The following is a 20,053-nucleotide window of genomic DNA, read 5'->3' as shown; positions in this document are numbered from 1 at the left end:
TGATGGCTGCGCCTAGAGGGAAAGGAGGTAAAAAGAAAGGTCTGCTGCCACAAGTGAAAGCATGATCTTGCTTTAGCCTGAGACAAAAGAAATGAAAAAGAGGAGCCGCTGTCTTGAGGTAAAATATCTTCAGCCTCTTAGCTCTTGGAGGGGGGGATGATCCAACTCTGAGCTTAGCAGTATCTGAAAGTCACAATTCCCTGCATCTTCCAGAAATTAACCGATGTTTCTCTTCCCCGTGGGGACAATTTCCATATTATTTTCTTGCCCTTAAGTCTGTTCTTGCACAGTAGCTCCTATTAAAATCCTGATGCAGCTTTCTTTTATAAAACTTAAATGTGTGGTGTGATAATAGTCAAACCCCTGAACAATGAAACCACATTACTTCTGCCTACCCTCCATACTTCACTGCGTGAAAAAAGGTCAGGTTTCTATTGTTCATAGCCCTCTTATATGCTACTGCATAAGATCTTTGCTCGTCGTTTTTCTGTATCCGTAAGACACATATAGGGAAGGCACAAAAGATGACCAACACAGAACATTTAAACACATTAAATGAACTGTGACAATCACTCTCCTTCTAAAAAGTTTTTAATCCAACAAGTAATTTCCAATAGGTATCTATGTCAGGAAAGGACTAGAAAATTCTGAAAGGAAAAGAGATCATGGAATTTTTTATTTAGAAGAAGTCATGTCATATAAAGAGGGATTGCTTAAACTGTGTTAAATGCAAGCTTAGTTTTTTTTCCTGTTATGGTTGCCACCTTTAAGCTGCTCAGGTTCTTCTCCCTAACAATACATCTCAGATGGATGTACCTACCTGTGTAGTTGACACAGGCACAAATGTGTGACCTTTCATAATGTAAAGCAAGTTATCCCTGTGAGGGAACAGAAATTGAACTCAAGCATTTCTTTAAAAATCCTGGTTTATGTGTCAACTACATTATTATTGCTGTCAATATGAGTTCTCTATTCAACATTGCAGCAGCCAGTTTGAGACTGATGTGACCTGGTACTGATCAGACTACAAAAAAATCATTTCTCGCTATTAAGCATAAAGCCTGCCAAGCACTACTGAATTATCTATTACCTTGTTCTGAACTTCCTATCAATAAATTGCCAGAGTTTTGCAAATTGCCTGGTTTTGAGAGAAACAGTGACAACCTCTCTTCAGTCTTTTAACTCAAGCTTTGATTGGGTTAGTTAGTGAAGGCTTTCTTGAGGATAACAGAAGGTAAAAAGGGTAGGGTTAGTTTTGACATAGATCTGTTCCCTAGTCTAACTTACCATGTGGCAGTATAAGCAACTGCACCACTTCAAAAGAGAGGATGATGCAAGGGTGAGACTGAACAGCAGTGTGCATGGGCAGTGCACAGCTGCTTCTCCTGGCAGTGGTGATGGCTTCAAATGATCATTCAGCTATGACCTTTTACTCCAGATATGGAAGTCTATGTAGTACCAGCTAAAGTCTGATTCATTGTGAGCAACTGCCTGTCCACTCCTTTGTATCTCTTTTTAGGTAAGTATTTCTGCTTACATGAATATAAGCAGGGATCAAAACCACTACCTAGCAGCAACAAAACAAGCTCATGTTCATCACAGTAGTGTGTGTATGCATGCACTCATACACACACATTTTTAACTACTAGCACTCTTGTCATTCTTCCCACCCTCAAAAAAACCTCCAAATATTTAAAGAATGTTAACTTTTACAGAGGATGGAACAAAGCACATGACCTGTCAATATCTAGAAATGCTTCAGGACAGTGGAGGCTGTTGAAGTGTCTTTCTCAAACACAGTTCTGAAACATTTGGCTTCAACAGCCAGAAGTCTGTCACCAGCACCCATCTTCAGCTGCCAGTCTAACGTTTCAAGGATTCTTCTGCATCAGCCAAGCCATCTGATGTTGCAAAAGGGTTGGTGTTTATTACGGTGCTTAACATTTTAAGAGAACCCTGTAAGACCACATACATTCATGGACCTTGGTAAATATTTATGACAGTTGTTTGTGTACTGGCTAACAACTAAGGATAAGAAGTAAAGTAAGGGCTGTTTTCAGAATCTGCATAGTTTTATCGACAACTTTATGTCTCTTGGTCTGCAGAAGTATGACTTTCCTGCTTCAAGGCAACTCTTGCTCATGCAGTCCAACCACTACTTAAATGGTACTGCTATAAAACCAAATTCCTGCATCTTAATTCCTTTCCCTCTTTGCCTAATGATACGCTGCACAACGCTACATCTCCCTCCCCATCTTGGCTCTCCTCCCAACTTCTCCATCCGCTCTTCTGTTTATGCAAACAAACTTTTCGCCTCTCCCACTTCCTCCAGCTCACCTGCCCGAGCAGTGGCTACCCCGCGCCCTGGCCGGCCTTCCTAACACCTCTGTAACAGTCCTGTCCGTCCGGGCTGCCCCGACTGAACTTCGCAGCTGCGGTGCTGCGAGTGAAACCCCTCACGGGCGCATCGTTTAAAGAACTGTGCCTCGGCCGCTGCCGCCCTACAACCCAGCGGGCCTGATCGCACAACGCTGGGCAAAACCCACCGACGTCGGGCAGCGGTGAAGTCTACGAACAGGAGCCCCGGCCCTGCCGCCGGCGGTCACCAAGCGCTTCCCTCGCTCGCCCACCGGCCGGCCAGGAGCGGCGAGGCGACCGCGCCCGTGACTGATCCGGTCCTGTCTGGGCCTCCAGCAGCGCTGCGCTCTGGCCTCCCACCCGATGCTTGGCTCGGCTCCGCCGTGCACAGCCATCACCTTCCCGCTGAGCCGGGCGCAGACCCTGCCCCTATCCCCCTCAGCTCGGCTCGGATCAGTCTAGCCCGGTTCGGTTCGGTTCGGTTCGGTTCGGTTCAACGGGCTCCCCCATCCTGCCTCGCTGCGCGACGCGGCACTGCCCGTGCCGGCACCTCAGGTTAGCTAGCGCCAGAGGGGCGGCGGCCGCACCCGGCGATGGGGCGCGCAGGCGCCATGGGCGACGCAGGTAAGGCCCAGGCGCCATGTTGTGAGCGGAAGCCGGACCTCGAGCGGCAGGCCGGGGGGAGGGCGGAAGCGCGGCTCCGCCTGGTAGTGGGGAGGGGGCGGGGGAAGAGACGGACGGACGGCGGCAGCGGGCAGCAGTCGCCGCAGGAGCCGGTGTTAGAGGCAGTTGGGGGATCCCGTGGTCTCCGGAGGGCTCGTCGGCTGCCTCGCCGCCCCCGCCTTGCCGGAAAGCGGAGCGCGGAGGCTGCGGGAGCCGGGCTGGGAAGATGCCCCTGGCGCAGCTGGCGGACCCTTGGCAGAAGATGGCTGTGGAGAACACAGCCGAGAGCAGCAGTGAGGTACGGGGTGGGCGAGGACGGTGTTATGGGGAAAGTTGTGAGGAGAGGACGGGTCTGGATCCAGACTTCCACTGCCGCCGCTCAAGAGTTTCTCCTCGCGGGCGGCTCGGGGCGGACAGCGCCGCAACTGTGGGCGGGGGACCGGGAGGAGGCCGGAGGACAGTGGCCCGGCTCGGGGAGGACGGGGCGTTGCGGGACGCTGAGGCCGCGGAAGGGCAGCGGGGGGTGAGCGTCGACGCCTGCCGTCCGGCCTGCCCCTGCGCGCCGCTTCCTCTCTGAGGCACTGACTCACGGCCGGGACCAGCCGGGACTCTCCCGCGCCGGGGCTCGGGGCGTGTTTCACGGGACCGGGCTGCTCCCGGTTCCCTCCCTCCCTCCTCTTCCGCCCTCGCTCGCCGGGAGGGAGTAACCTGCTTCGCCGTGGCGGCGGCCGACTCGGGCGCTTTTGTTCCAGTGCGGTGTCTGGTTACTGTCACGGCGAGTTTCCCTTCCCGGGGCGGCCCCGCCGCCTCCGCCAGCGCTGTCCGGGAGGACAGCCGGAGGGGGGTGAGCAGGAGGACCAGGGCCTGCCCTCTACTTGGCCGGTTCCTTCGCCCTGCCGCTGTTTCCCCTGCGGTGGTCAAGGGCCGTCCCCACCCGGGTGCCGCTGCCCCCTTATCTAAGCAGGATGGTGTTGTCTCTGCAGTTTCGCAAGCGTTTGGGAAACCGCGGGGACGTTTCGCATGGGCGAAGCTTTGTGTTTGGCGGCATTTATGGGAACATCCCTGAGATGCGGCGCGGTGTGGTTTCCTGCTGTTGGTAGCAAGGAGTTCGTGTTGTACTCCTGTCCTCACTAGGCGGGACGCGTGTCAGCTTTCCTAGACTGAGATAATGAGAGCGACTGGGGAATAGATTGTTTGCGTCCGAGGCCATAGATGTCTTCAGTATTTTTCTTTGTTTTTTTCTTTTTTTTTTCTACAGTCTACTACAGTGTTGGTTTGGTTTTATGTAAACAGTACACCTACACAGTCAGTTGTGCTTGCTTCAGGGTTCTCCACAATGCATGTGCTAATTTGCAACCAAACTCCTATCGGAAAAGAAATAGCTTCATCTGACAGTTGCAGCTTCTACCTGAATGTGCTCCAGCTGATATGCAGCCAGGCTGCTTCAAGTGATGTGATCTTGAACAGTATGGACTCAGGCCAGCTCACAACAATTAGTCTCAAGGTTAGGACTTACTCCTGAGTGAGCAGATCAAAGAGAGAAACCAATGTAAAGTTTCTGCAGTATTGGAAGTATTTGTCTTTTTGATGTTTGTCTTGCCTTCCTTTTGCTTCAAGTGACTGCATCTCGGGGAGTTGGAAGAATCTGCAGTTCTGATCAGACAGGCATATCTGTCTTTTAAATTCTTGCCAGTTACTGTAGTTACTTTTAAATTCTTGCCAGTTATTCACTGACTTCTGAAGTGGTAATCTTAGGTGATTTTTTTTTTTTTAAATGAGGAGTAACTACAATAGTAGCTTGACGCTTGGAGGCAGGGGAGAAGGTGGTAGGGGAGATGTTTCTGCAAGACCACTTAGGCTAATGATTTAGAGAAAAGATCTTAATTGTTCCTTTAGTCTTCCATGCTCACTGCATGTAGTCTGTGTAATTTCAATAATGTTATCTATGCTGGAAGGGTATCGAAACAGCTTGTTAGTCATGCCAGATACACGAAAACAAGTAACAAAGTATAATGATTTGAAGTGTTTGTATTTCAGAGATTATTTGGTTTTAAATTGCTGTCATAAATTTCTTGAAACAAGTGTATTATACCTCTTCCTAAAAAAAATAGTTTTACACTGACATGAGTCCTCATCAGTTTATCACCACCAAATCTTCTAGGATCACTAATAAAATATGAAACAACAATGAACTGACAGGTTTGCACTCTTAAGGCCCTAGTCTAGAATGAACACTCACTTCTTGAAGAGACCAGATCACAGCAGTAAAAGATTAGCAATGGACCCTCAGAATAAAAAAATGTAGACTTAGAAAGGTTGCTTACCTGAAATGAGTCTTTCAGAAAATATGGTTTTGGTGAAAATAGGTTTAAGTTAAATATATAGACAGATGACCTGAATACATAACTTAAATTTTCAATTTGCATGAGTTGTTTATCTGTAGCATAACAATATCCTAATTACAGACCCTATCCTGTAAGAGTGTCCTTGGGCAAAAATATGTTTCACATGTGATTTTAGTCATGGTTTGATAGCAATACTGAGTGAGGTAGAGTGTCTGCTTACCTCTCATATATGCTGACACAGTTCTTGTAACACCATGTTGTCCACACAGAATTAAAAATTATTGAGCTTTAAAACTCATCTCACTTTTCTTGTCTCAACAACTCATTGAGTTTTTAATTTGATTAGCGTTTTTTTGTTTCCCGTTACAGTACTGTATTTGTTTCTAGTGTTACCACCGAGGAGATGATTTGCTGTGATGTGTGAGCAAATTTATTAATAGGAATAAAATACCTTTAAACAAACATTGCTTTGAAAGGCAGTATAGTTTAAAAGGTAATATAGCTAACCATAAACAGCTGCTGTAATGTAGGTGTGCAGAGCAGCAGATAAGTATAACACGATCCTTCTTAGGAAATAATGCAAACAATATTTTTTTTAAGGTAAAATATGGATTTATAGTTTTCTGAGATCAATTGCAGGGCTTCTGTTTCAACATGTACCAATAGGCCAGTGGTCCACCCTGCATCTCTGGCAGCTTTTTCAATGTATAAAGTCTTTATGCTGTTTTGTCTGTATAGTATATTTTTGGGGTTTGAAGTTTCATGTTTTAAATCACAGCAACTTTAAAGCCTGTGCAATGATGCTGTCTTTTGTTGACTCAGAGTCTACTCAAGATTTAAAACAAGCACGGGGTTTTTTTTGTGGTGAGAATATTTCGAGTATGCTTTCAAGCAAATCAAATATTGATGATCTGAATTTGTATTTGAATGCCTGTATAACTAGCTTGATCCTTAGATCTGTACTCTCACCTATGTATATTAATGACAATTGGAGGGGAATGAATACAGTTATGGCAGCCAAATTTTGGAAACAAGTACATTGAAAGAGCTGGCCATCATAAGCAAATGCCTTTTGCTAGACTTTCCAGGAAGCATTTGTGGCATCTATCTTTAGGAGTTTTAATTTAGGCGTTCTAAAGCGGCTGTGGAGAAAGTGCTTGTTTTTTTAATACTGCTCTTGACAGGATCTATACCTGTTTAGGTGTCTAAATAGATGATATGAATCCCCTTTTGCAGAATTCCTTGTTTTATCTTCCATGTCCAGAATTATTTGAACTTTGCATGATACAAGGGGTGCTAGCATTTAACAGTAATGATGATACTACATATAAGCCGATATATTTTTTGCTTTGTAATTCCATTCTGATGTCAAGGTGACATTATGTCAATCTATACTCCTGGCCTGGAATTGGAAATTTATCAGATGTTTGGCTCCCCTGGAGCTATGTGGTTGTGGTTGTCTCCTTACGTTCTGTACTCATCTGTGTAATCAGGGCTGTACTTAAGTTCCACGGGAACAAAGGCTATAAAGTTGTTATTATGTGGCCAAGAGAAGTAAACAATTCAAAGCCAAAGTGGATTTGGAAGACTATCCACGTCTCTCATTTGTAGGCACAATTCTCTGCAGCATTTGGCTACTGCTTCTACAGACCTACTGTCAGTCAGCTGCATTCTAAAGTCTGAGTTTTTCACTGACTTGTGGAGTAGCATTTTCTTACATTGGGTTAAAAGTTGTAATTCGCAATTTACTACTATATTTAGATGAGAATTATACACTGTGCTCCACAAACTATTGTGATAGAGAAACAGATAACAGATGTTATATATATGTAAATACTGTCTTGAGAAACATATCACCTGCATGAAAGATCTTCAGTGTGTGGCATTTTTTTCTTCAGCTTTTTAAGATCCTTAGTGATGCGACATTACTCACTCTGGTTTTTGCAGTTAAAACAGTTTTACTACCTGATACAGTACTGATGTCCTGCTCTCAGCTGGCTAGTGTAGGAGGGGCCAGCTGCTTTACCCTGCCAAATTCAGTGCCTTCATGCAGTATTGTGTGCACTCTGCAGCTCTTAGTTTCGTTACAAAAGGTGTTGGGTTTCATTTTTCATTCTATTAAGTTTTCTTGTAACATTAGCAATTCTTAATTTGTTTTGTTCATTATAGTATCTGTAATCACCACAGTTGTTGATGTAAGCAGAGTGCCATGTTTAAAGGCATGTGTGTTGTCTTTGCATTTATTGTGATCTGTCACACTAGCTGTAATTGCTGTCATTTGAAATATGCAACTTAGATTCACAATGATATATTGACCAAGGTGGGTGTCTAATTATTTCTGCAAATGAAAAATGTTAGGTTTATGAGTTGAACTTGACAGCTGGCAGATATAGCAACCTTAGGAATGCATTTGAGATACTGGGTTTGGGTTGTGGTTGTTGGGGGGAGTGTTTTGTTTTTGGAGGATTTTTTCAAATGTAATTCAAATGCAACTTTTAAGCATTTTTTCAGGCAAGGGTAAAACTCTGTAATTGTTTTTTCAATCTTAGTGACTTCCAAGAGATGAGTAATTTAATCAGGAAGACTGGATAGGTTAGTATCGCTTCAGGGGATTTTTAAGTTTAAATGAATTGAAATGGTTACTTACTGCATGTATTGTGCTATATGCTTGCATGCATGATACCTTGCTACTTATTCTCTCCTTATTCCCTGAAATAAGATTAAATGCCTCACTCATTGTAAATTGAGGGGGAGGGAAATCCTGTGTAACAGATGGGAAAATGAGGCTCAACAGTTCAGTGACTCCATCTAGCATCATCCATGGGGTCTGTTCTGGAGCTGGGAGATGAACTCTGATTTTCAGGGACCTACTCCAGTGGCTAAACCACAAAGTGACTGGTAGATCATTCTTTGCAGTAACAGTTACCATATGTTCCCTTTGATGCAAGGAACTCCTGTGGTATGCTTAATACTCTACTTAACTCTTTTTGGAGGAAACATGTTGTCTTTTTTTAATATTTCATTTTCGAGTGAAGCAATTTGGTTTTGTAAAGTAGCACGTGTCTTCTAAATACATTATTATTGTCTAGATCTGTTTTCTAAGATGATTTCTAAGGTTCCATTTATTTTTTATTAATTAATTAGCTTTTCTTTTAGCTTTTAATTTCAAGCATTAATTTATCAGAACATGCTGAAGTATATACAGAAGATATGAAGAAATGGTATTTTATTGTGACTTTAAATGTCCAGAAAAACATAGCTTTGAGAGAAAGTCTTTTTTGTTCTGCAGGTTTTAAAGGTGGTAGTTTCAGGATGTAATCAGACCATGATCAATAATATTTGTATTATTCCTTACGTAGCATGATTGTCAAAATTAGTTTCTATTAGAACTGAAGATTTGCATGTTAAACTTTTTTTTTCTTACTTAATGGGGAGTATTTTTTCTCCTGTTTTTCTGACAGTTGACATTTGTTTTACAGTCACCTTGGAAGTCCTGAATTTTAGGTAACGGTGAAGTTGCTCCATAGCTCAGTCTGTCTTCTTAGTAGAATTTATTAAAACAACTAAGTGAAAAAATGAGTATACACAAGTAATGCTTTAGTTGACTTCACTATTAAATTTCAACTCTTGTCATTTATCACACAAAGAAATTGTGAGAAACCAGCTCATATCTGAAAACCTGTGTCTGCATTGTAAGCAATTTCAGCAGGCAGCCTTGCTGATAGAGGAAGAAACTGGCACACACTGATTTGTGTGTGCCCTGGTCTGTTTGGGAGAGAGCCCAGGCAGGCACATGGCACTTCGACAGGCCTGTGGCTGTAGAGGCAATGAAGGTGAAATGTACCTACCTTCTTGTGCAAATACAGTCTTGGTAATAAGATTTATATATGATCAGGCACTGAGTTGTTCTCGGAGTAATGTATGTGAGCAGAGAAGGAGTTTTTCATACATACTGCAATGGTTGGTTATATTTAAGTAAGTGATTTCTACATGTATATTTATTCTTCCTCTTTGGAGCAGATGAACAGAGAATAAACAGGTGGTGTGGTTTGGAGTGGTTGGGGGGGTTGTTTTGGTTTTGGGTTTTTACTAATCCTGCTGAATTATGTGTTGTGTGTAATAATTTACCACCCATATGGGTAGGGAATTAAATGACTTCCTTGTCTCTTTTTTTTGTTTGTTTGTTTTTGTTTTGTTTTCCTTGAATAAATGAACATACACGGTTTTGAGCTTCTTACAGCTACAGAAGGTGGTTGGCCTGGACAAAGATTTTATAACACCACATATCCAGCATCTTAGATAATGCCATGGCACTTGTCTGATTTCAAACTGAGTTAATTCAGAGAATTAAACTCCCTGAGAGCTGCAAACTTTTTTTTTAGTTTCCGTTTCTAACCTGACATGGCACAGGGCTGGACAAATGCCAGTGCCAAGGAAAGGGGACTGCTTCTCTGAGTAGTAAAACTATACTGTTGAGTCATGCTAGATAAGAAGAAGGTGATAGTGTAAAGTAGATAGGGTTTACGAAATCACATAGTTTTAGCGGCCCAAGTATCCTAAGTTAAGGAAGTTTGCCTTTGTACCTAGATGATCTGTGTGTTAACAGCTTATATTTCAGGTTGGTTGTCTACGGGGAGGTAAGTTTCTATATCCTTCTGTTTGTTTTAGTACTCAGCAATGGAAGAAGTCAGTTACTTTAGTCAATAAAGTTTAGAATTACTTATGTGGAATTGATGGAATTTAGTTTTATGTAAAAGTAACAAAGTTTTATGTAAAAGAAATACTGGCAGTAATTTTGGTTTATAAACTCTTTTTTAAAAATGAGTTTTTAATACTTGTATTTTTAACATAGTATATGCAAAATGTGTTGATTATATACTATGAGAGAACAGTCTATGATGATAGCTCACTTTGCTTACATATAAGTAGTTTTAATCAGGTCAGGTATCAGGTGAGTGCTTTGGCTTCACAGCTCAGGAGTCAGGGCACATGTCATTATTTGAGATCCTATTAAAGCCTTGTATTTTAGTTAAGCACTGGAATAGGTTGTGAGAACTCTCATTACTAAAAGGGGGAGATATAAACATCTTGTGAGGGACAGTGTAGGAATAACTGATCATGCCTTGGTGCACTGAGATGTATTGGATGACCTCTTAAGATCCTCTCAGTCTATTTTCAGCTATTTTTCTACAGACATACAAATTTTTTTTCTCAGGGTAGCTCGTGGCTACTTAGAATAACAAGTTAGAGCATGTACAGATCGAAAGGCTTTTACTGAATGTAGTTCCACGCAGTGCCTTGTGTTGCTAACAGCAAACTTGTTATGAATATTTCAGTGGGAATACTGTATTATGTGCTCCTTTGAAACAAACCAGAACCATTGATACAGCTTTACTCAATTTAAGGATTGAACAGCTCTTGAGCTTTATCTGTCAGTTGAGAGTTCCTTGAAAACACCAGTGTAAATGCTGAGATATGTATGTGGACTGTGTTTTAATGACTAAATAATACAAAAAAATCATATGTGATTTCAAATATTTATTTTTGGTATCTTAAACTTTATTTCAGAATGTTTAAAGGAGGAGGGCGTAAGTTTATGTTAAGTCCTATAACTGTGTTTAAAAGTTGTTTAAATGCTCTAAGTTTCAGTAGCTAAAAACTATTAATTACCTGGGAGAAACTTCATACTTTTCCAGGTAATTTATTTAAATTACAACTCCAAAGCATAGTTAAATCATTGCCTATGTTACTCATTGGCATATTAAAATTTCCAGATAATGACTTTTAAATTATGTAATTCAGACATCTTGTCTGTCTGATTGTATACTCAACATCTTGCACTGTTACACAGTTTCTAATTCTTGATTTGTCCAGTTGTTAAATCTAAGAATATAACACTTGCTTTATGCTGTCTTAATTCAGGGCTATGGTTCTGCTAAAAAGCACTAATTACACAGAAAATTCATTATTTAATATACTGAAGTCTGTTAAGAGTGTAAAGACTAGTTAATAACTATGGTCAAGGCCAGTATTGATCATTAGGAAATATTGAGGGTAATGACAGAAAAATTGTACCAAAAACTGTAACTGGTATCAATTTCATCCAGGGTTTTAAAATAGTTGGCAAACATAGTTGGATAAAAAAGTAAAAATTTTTGGTGGAGAGGCTACTTCAGTATCTCAAAATAGTTTAGCAATAGTCTAAACACAAAGCAGGGATGTTTTGGGGGTGGAAAAAGATATTTGGTGGTATCTAATATCAAGGAAACTTTGGGGACAAACATGTCCTTCAGAAAAAAATTCTATTAAACTGTAGGGAAGAATATAATGTTCAGCAAGATAGGTCCAAATTAGCAGAACTTTGGTTTTCAAACAGAATGTGGGTATAGAGAGTCTAAACTAAATGTAAAAGCTTCAAGTGTATAACAACTGTAATACTATTGATGAAATTAACAGGAAAAGTAGGAAAAGAGAGCACTGCAGGAATCCTACATGATGATTTGTCCTCTTAATATTTCAATTAATATGGTTTATATAGCTATTAAAAAAGTGTGGTGGGAATGGTGGGTACCTGACATTCTTTTAAAAATAAAATATTCTGCACCAAATTGGAAAGTTCAAATTACTGTTATTTGTGCTAGATGATGTGTTTTACATATCAGATTGCTCATGTAGGTCCAGTGCTAATGTTATTGTGCAGGTACCCAAGATAGTACAATTTTGCCAGACTTCAATTTTGCCAGTACATCTCTTGCAGTAAATATTTGAACCATAATTTTTTTTAAAAGTAGTGAGTAGAGTGCAGGATATTCCTTCCTTCATGAAGGCAATTAATTGTGCGTGGGATATGAGCTACATTTCTTGGTGTACTTCTTTCTAACAAAGCATTTAGTAGTATTATATTTTCTCAATACTGATACCCTAATGTACACAAATACTTGCTACCTCTTGGTCCCTTCTAGTGTGGTTGTTTATGGGTGTGCATTACTGGTTAAGAAGTGAAATAATCTGAATATAAAGAAAAGAAGCCTTCTTTAAACCATCTTTTTACCAGGAAAATCAAGTACTTGATTATATTCTAACAGTGAAATGGATTTAAGCCTGTAGTTTTTGATTGCTAGAAATATTAATGAGTGATTTCATGGTTTGTGACTGATAGTCCTGTCTCAAGGGTTCTGTCTGTTCATGTGGGGAACATTCATCTACCAGCTGCCTGAGGCAGATTCTCTGATGTTTGTCTGTTTTATGCTTAGCTAGGGCACCTGTAGAATCTCTTGTGTTCCTGTGTGTGTGTGTGTTCAGGAAAACTGCTGGAACCCAACTCTAAGTATTAACTTCTGACAATTTCTTAAAACATGGCAACAGGGTTAAAAGATTTTGGGAGAAAAATTTGTAGCTAACTTAAGATGACTGCTTCCACTGGAAAATAGAATAGGAAATGGAATTTGAGTGGATTGGAAGAATTTTTTGTAGGTTACACATAAGGGATGTGCACCCTGCTTTCATGGCATAAATTGATTACTGATGTGTCTAGGTGTAAGTAGAAACTTTCTGTGGACCTTTTTCTGTGATTTTTTTATTTTCATGTCATTGTCTTGTGCTATCATCTGAAATACTTTGGGAGCCAGAGTACTGTAAGTAACCAGACCTTTGGTCCATTCTGCTTGCTTAGTGTCCACTATTAGAGAAGCGCTGCTGAAGAATAATCAGTCTCTGTCCTTTGAATTAGACCAATCTGTACATGTGAAAGGTATATTCAACCTTCTGTTATTCTGTATTCGTCAGACTATTATATCTAGTCCCAATCTGTTATGTAATTGAGACATGCCCTTGGCTCTAGTTAAATACTAGAGGGAATCTACGCCCAGCAAAACAAAACCTATTTCATTTGCTCGCCTCTTAAACATGCTGCTGACCTCGCTCCACAGTTGTTTCAGTTATTGTGACTTTTGATAGGAGCCTTTTGGCTCCACGTTTTAACTTGTGAGAAAGGCAGTGTGCTTTATAGATTTTCTGAATACACAGCTGCTTTCCATTTAATAGTGTCATGTCCTAGTAAACCATAAATCATATATACGTATTCTTCTTTACCTTACATGGCTCAGTCTGTTCTGAGGGAAAACTGGTTCTACCATATAGTGATTCCTTTAGCATAATCATTGCTTAGGTAGACCTATATAAGAAGATCTTGCTTATCCGGTGATGTGGCTTAGACATGACTGCATGGCATACATGCTGATTTCTTGAATTTATTCCTAGTACCAGTAAGTGTGTGCAATATACTGCTTGAATTCAACTGAAAAGTAATTGAAAGCAATGTAAGATTAAGCAGGAAAAACAGATTGTACAAAACAGTTAATTGGTGTTACAGAAGTTTGGGGGTTTTTTTGTTGGGTTTTTTTGTTTGGTTTTTTTTTTCTGGTAGACTGATAAAATGCTGAAAAGGCAATGAGGTTAAAGATTAGAGCCTTTTTAAGAACTGAGGTTGATCTCAGTCTTCAAAGAAAGATTTGTCTCAAGTTTCTGATAGCATTTTCCACTTTAAACTATGTTTCCATTGCCTTAAAATAGTAAATGTGAAATCTTTAAGCTTACGGTGTAGTAAATTCCTATTTAACCTGCAGTTAATGTACATTGTTATTCATTGTAATAATTGTTGTAGCAGGAATTACTGTTTTTGAAAATCTGCATGTGGAGTCAGTTTAGAGCACACAGCTTTGATACACAAATTGCACTATTTAAGTCCCAGAGTTTAGCTGTCATTAGTTGTTATGACATTATAGATTCCTCCTTTCCAGCTAGAGTCAATTGTCTGTCTTGTTCTACTGTTCTTCTTCTCATTTTTTCCTTTTGACAAGATACTTTGGAAGCTATGGACAGAATATAAAGATGTACAGCTAAAATACAAATATTAATTTCATTGAAACATATGCTACAGATCTGAGAAAAGGGAGAGTGACTTATGGCCTTGATGATAATATGTGTACACAATATACTACTTAATAAATAGGCTTTAATAAAACACTAATTTCTGTTACTTAACTAAACTGGTATTTTTATGGCCACCTATTTGGTAATTTCAACTTTTTATATACCCTAAGGAATCATAATACAGTATCCACTGTTTGTACACTATAAGTAAAAGCTGCTACAGTCAGGGCAGTTTAGGCTTTTGGGGACATCACCTCAGCAAATTACCCTTAGCTGTACAACTCGAAGGTTGAACTGACTGTTCTTAACTGAAACATCTTGCAAAGATTATATTCACTTCTGTAGTAATCTATACTATGTGAAGCAGGTTTCACACTGGTCATCTGTCGTGGAAAGATGACTTCTAGAGAAGACTGGTATCGTATGAGAAGTCTCTAGTATCTTCCTGAAGCCAGTTGTTACAAGAAGATTGTAGTCCTACCATGTTCCAGAACTCTGCACTGGAGAGATAATCAGAAGCCCAATGTTCTTCTCCTTCCTACTTCAAAAGTTTTTTTTAAAAAACAAACAAACAAAACCAACAAAAACCACGCTCAAAAAACCTGTGTCATATTTGAGTAATCCATAATTGACATAATCTAGCTTTATCTAGCTGCATCTTTTATGAAAAAAAAAATGCTCAGGACAAAACTTGATAGAGAGCTGGTAATCATCTGAGCTGGAACATTCAGTGTGTTTGTAATATTTGAAAATTTTATAATTCATGAATAGTTAGGATTTAATCTGACACTTCATATAAAAGATCCTCCTCCAGTCATGTGCAAGCTGGGAAATTCTATTGCAGAAGCTGTTACAGAAAAATGCTGCTGGAGACCTGAATTGTGGGAAGGAAGGTGTAAAATGAAGCTAGGATCCCTCACTCTTTGAGTGGCTTTTATTAACTTTCTAACATCTAGAAAATATCAGTCCATACATGTCTCTAACTTTTTATTTTCAGAAAATTAGATTCTCAAAAAATAGATTAATTAAGTTTTGTGTTCTCTAGGAAAACAATGAACAAATAAATGTAATTTAATTCCTTAGAACTAAAGTACAGAATGTAAAAAATGCTTACTAATAAAATTAGCATTGCATTCATAGTTTTTATAAGGCTATATTGTAATTCTAAATGCTTTTGAAATAATCATGATAGAATAAGGACTGACCTTCCGCATAAGGTTTTCCTCTTAGAAAGAACCTGTTTATCTGTTCTCTGTTGTGGCTTTTTGCTGTTTAGACTTCATCAGATTTAACACGTTTGCAGAAGTTGAAAATAATGTCTAGCTATGTAGTAGTAAGGCTTCAATTGCCAGATTGTTTTTTATATCTCTTATTAAAACTTCATACACTTTGATAACACATGAGGAGCAAAGAGCAGGCAGCATTACATGCCAGCAATATGCAGTCTTCTGTGTTTACTTTCAATTACTTTTTTTAATAGAATATGAAGAATAGAGCACTTGATCCTGTTGTGTACTATAAAAGCACATCTGCAATGTAATTATTTCTGTACTTGGATTCTGCATTTCTAGTAATTTGCTGTGTTTGTTTCTTACAGAATGGACAACAAATTGTGGATGAACCTATGGGAGAAGATGATATCAATCCACAAACTGTGAGTAAAAAGATGGTTGTAATAAAGGTAGTACAATATGGTAGATCACTGATATCACTTAATTCACAGGCAATTTGCCACTAGTGTTTTGTTGTTTAGTTTTATTAGATATGAGATGGAATCTGGGATCCTGATATTTTTGAAAGCACGTCTTTCTCATTGACTTTTTCTGATTCTGTATCCTATTATTTGTTCTGATGAATTTTTATGTTGTCCTTAGTGCTTTTTGTATGATATAGACTCTCACTGGTATTTTTAGTATGAGGTGGGCTTTCCTGTGAAAAGCAAAAAGCTAAATATGGTAGAAATTGTAATTCAGTTGGAGAGTGAGAAGGTTTGATAGTAAGATGTGAATAGTTACAGCATTCCTGAATATGAAGGGAGGTTAAACTTCTCTCTTCTTATCTTAGCAAACTTGAAAAAAAACGTGTAGTTCTCTTACTGTCCACTTTTCCTAGAGCCAGCAAATAAAATACTTCCCTTGGCTTCTGTTAGTCTCATCGGTGCATAGATGAAAATATTTTACATCTATGAGCTCTAGAGTATTCTTTATTAATAGTTAAGATTTCAGTTGTGATTGTGTCACAACAAAGGATTCTCTCACAGTAAAATTCCACACAGATTCAGTTGCAGATGCGTGTCTGATGACTGTATGAAATACAATTCTTTCAGCGTGGCAGTGTACACCACAGCTTTTCCCCTTCTATTTCGATATGCAACGTGTAACAGCAGATATCACCTTTGGTTTTCAATACTGTGGTAATATTTCTTGGCAGTATCTGTCTGTGCCCTTTTATTGTTACTGTTAGTCATTTCATATTTTCCTTATTGACCTGTGTTGTCGTGGTTTAACCCCAGCCAACAATAAAGCACCATGCAGCCATTCAGTCCCCTTCCCCAAGTGGTATTGGGAGGAGAATTGGGAAAAAAAGTAAAACTCAGGGATTGAGACAAGAACAATTTATTAACTAAATATAATAAGAACTGTAATGAAAAGCAATATAATAGAAAAGAGAGAGAAATCAAAAAGGAGGGGGAACCTCAAACTCAAATGTTGCCCAATGCAATTGTTCACTACCTGGTTATTGATGCCTGAGCAGTTATCTATTACTCCCTGCCAACTTCCCCCAGTTTATATGCTGGGCATGACACCCTATGGTATGGAATAGCCCTTGGGTTAGTTTGAGTTAGCTGTGGTGGACCTGCTGCCTTCTGGCTTCTTGTGCCACAGCCCCCCAGCCCACTCGCTGGCAGGGCAGGGTGAGAGGCAGAAAAGGCCTTGAGGCTGTGCGAGCACTGCTCAGCAATAACCTAAATATTCCTGTGTTATGAATTCTGTTTTCAGCACAAATCCCAAACATAGCCTTGTACCAGAAACTAGGAAGAAAAATAACTCTACCCAGCTGAAACCAGGACACCTGTGCAAAACTAGAATATTTATAATGCAAATAATCATTAGCCTGTAAGATTCTTTCTATTCCTTTTCTCCATAGAACCAACATACCAGTATACAAAGTTTTAGGTCCTCTTCCTGTGCTTTTGTTTGAAAACTTTGTGTCACATTGGAGTGCATTCAAGAATAGCAAAGCTTGTCCATTAAGGCTGAGGGATTTCTTAAGTCTTTCCTCTTTTGATACTAATCTGGAGTGGAAGAAATCTTGTGTTCATTGGTTCAGAGCTGACAAAGCTAAGGACTCCAGAAATGGAGGTACTTTTAGGTGATAGCTGAGGAATTGTGACTTTAAGACCCCTTCCCCTTCCTCAGAAAAGGTGCTAAATGCTGAAACATCCTTAGTGAAGTTTTCATGGTGATGCAGTAGCTAAAGGCAGAGTCTGAACTATTAATGTAAACCTTGAGTGTTTGCTATAAATCAGATCTGGACAGTAAGCATTACAGAGCTCTTACCTAATGCATTGTGAAGCACATGTAAACAGTAGAGTGGTCCCTCAGCTTCACTAGTAAGTGAACACAAAAAACCCAGATATCTATCCCTTTTTTTCTTCCTTCCCTGTAACTTTTCTCTTTTTTTTCAGCCATCTGTAGATTCTAAAAGCTCATACCTCGTATTCCTTTCTGCTTTCAGCTTTCAGGAATCTTTCAGAGGAAGATCAAGGGTGAGGAAGGACGGTGAAACTGTAGCTTCCATTGTTGTGGTTATTGAGAGGCATTAATCAATGGAATTCTTAACCCAGGCTTCTTGAAAATAAGAGGCTGCTACTATAGAGAAGATCACAGTCAGGAAGGTTCCTTGATAGTTTCAATTCCTTATCTTCATGTCAAATTTACAGTTTACAAAATTTCCTAATGTGAAGATACCAGTGAGTTCAGATGTCTTATTGCAATGCCTGTGACTTTCTCTTACGTGAAGGCATATTTAGTGTTTACCTGTAGTTCTGTGTTTATAGAGTGCTACTTGACTATTAAGCCTGTTGATAAATGGCATTACATCAATTTTTAGAATTCTACATTTAGTTGGAATTCAGGATTCATACGCTGATTTGCATATTATGCAAACTTCAGCTTGTGGTTAGCTGAAGTTTGGCCAAAGCTGTTCCCACCCATGCAGCGTGGATGCAATTGCATCAACAAGTGGAGTTGCCTTTTCCATGCTTGTGTTCAAATGTACCAGTAATAGATGTAGCTCCTAAACTGATACCAAAGTTGGGAAAATAAAAGACTGTACTGTATAACTGCTTTTGGTGGGTCTCCATAGCATGCAAGGCTCTACTCTCTTTAATACAGGGTGAAGCCACAAGGCAAGTGCTGACAGATGACTCTAAAGGAGTGCAGTGTTAGAGTAAGAAAAGAAATATATTTGTGCAGTTATAAGGCAACATTAAAAGGAGATAATTTCTTCTAACATTCTGCGTAACATAGACTAAAATGCTTACTTGAATTCTTGTTTGAAACAGAATAATTCTTTTTGTGAAAGTGTTCAGTTCTGGTTTGGTTTGTTAATTTATTGTGACCAGTGCCAGTTTCCTTGCTTTGAGTCTGTAACTTAAACTTCCTATAACATTTTTTGTTTGCGTTTATCTACTAAAATTATATGCATATCTATTGTATTGGATTTATGTGACAGGGTTTTGGTAGTAGGGGGGTGACCTCTCTGTAGGACAGAGCCAGTTCCAGCCAGCTCCAAAATGGACCCACCACTGGCCAAAGCTGAGCCTGTCAATGATGCTGTTGGCACTTGTCTCTGATGTTTACAAACGGTAAAAAATTGTGCAGCAGCTGTGAGAGTAAGGAGTGTAAAAGTGTGAGACAGCCCTGCAGAAACCAAGGTCAGTGAAGAAGGAGAAAGAGGGGATGCTGCAGGTGCCAGAGCAGAGATTTCCCTGCAGCCCCTGGAGAAAACCATGGTGATGCAGGTTATCACCCTACAGCCCACTGGAGGACCACAATGGAGCAGATATCCATCCTGCAGGCTGCAAAGGACTCCACACCACAGCAGGTAGATGTGTCCTGAAGGAAAGCACAGCCTTCCTGGAAGGAACTGTGGCCTATTGAAAACTCATGCTGGAGCAGTCTGTTCTTAGGAACTGGAACTCTGTGGAAAGGACACATGCTGGAGCAGTTCTTGAAGAGCTGCAGCTTGTGAGAAAGACCCATGCTGGAGCAGGGGTAAACTATGAGGAAGAACACAGCAGAGACAGTGCTACAAACTAACTTAATTTCCCATTCCCCATCCAACCTGTGCTGCGCGATGGGGAGGAGATTGAACAGTAAGAAATGGAGCAGTGAAGTTCAACCTGAGAAGGGGAAGGATGGGAGAAAGGTGGTTTTAGTTTTGTCTTTGTTTCTCACTGTCCTACTCTATTTTTAACTGGAAATAAATTAAATAAATTTTTCCCCAAGTTGAGACTGTTTTGCCCATGTTTAGCTTTTCAATGCTAAACCAGTATTTTAGGAACATATTTTGCATTTATTTCTAGGTTGTTGTGAGTAAAAAGTTGCCAACAGTGACGTAAAACAATCTATTTTTAAAAACAAAAAATTACCGTGGCTGCTCAGGCAGTTGTAACTGGAAGCTAGCTTTTGCTGTCTGTCAACTACTAAAATACTTCTTCAGCTAGGATGTGATATTCTTTCAGTGTTTCA

The 20,053-nt window shown here is 39.9% G+C and overlaps 1 protein-coding gene across 1 annotated transcript in view; it reads left to right on the top strand.

The window, feature by feature from the left end:
• The first annotated feature begins 3,059 nt into the window (after positions 1-3,059).
• Positions 3,060-20,053, top strand: part of RPS6KA3 (ribosomal protein S6 kinase A3) — a 78,347-nt gene continuing 61,353 nt past the window's right edge. Inside the window, 2 exon segments of the mRNA XM_061999481.1 lie at positions 3,060-3,319; positions 15,895-15,951. Coding sequence (XP_061855465.1) covers positions 3,248-3,319; positions 15,895-15,951 — 129 coding nt within the window. The 5' untranslated portion in view covers positions 3,060-3,247.

The sequence above is a fragment of the Colius striatus genome, chromosome 1 (genome assembly GCF_028858725.1).
Source record: "Colius striatus isolate bColStr4 chromosome 1, bColStr4.1.hap1, whole genome shotgun sequence".
NCBI lineage: Eukaryota > Metazoa > Chordata > Aves > Coliiformes > Coliidae > Colius > Colius striatus.
This window is presented reverse-complemented; position numbering and strand designations above follow the sequence as displayed.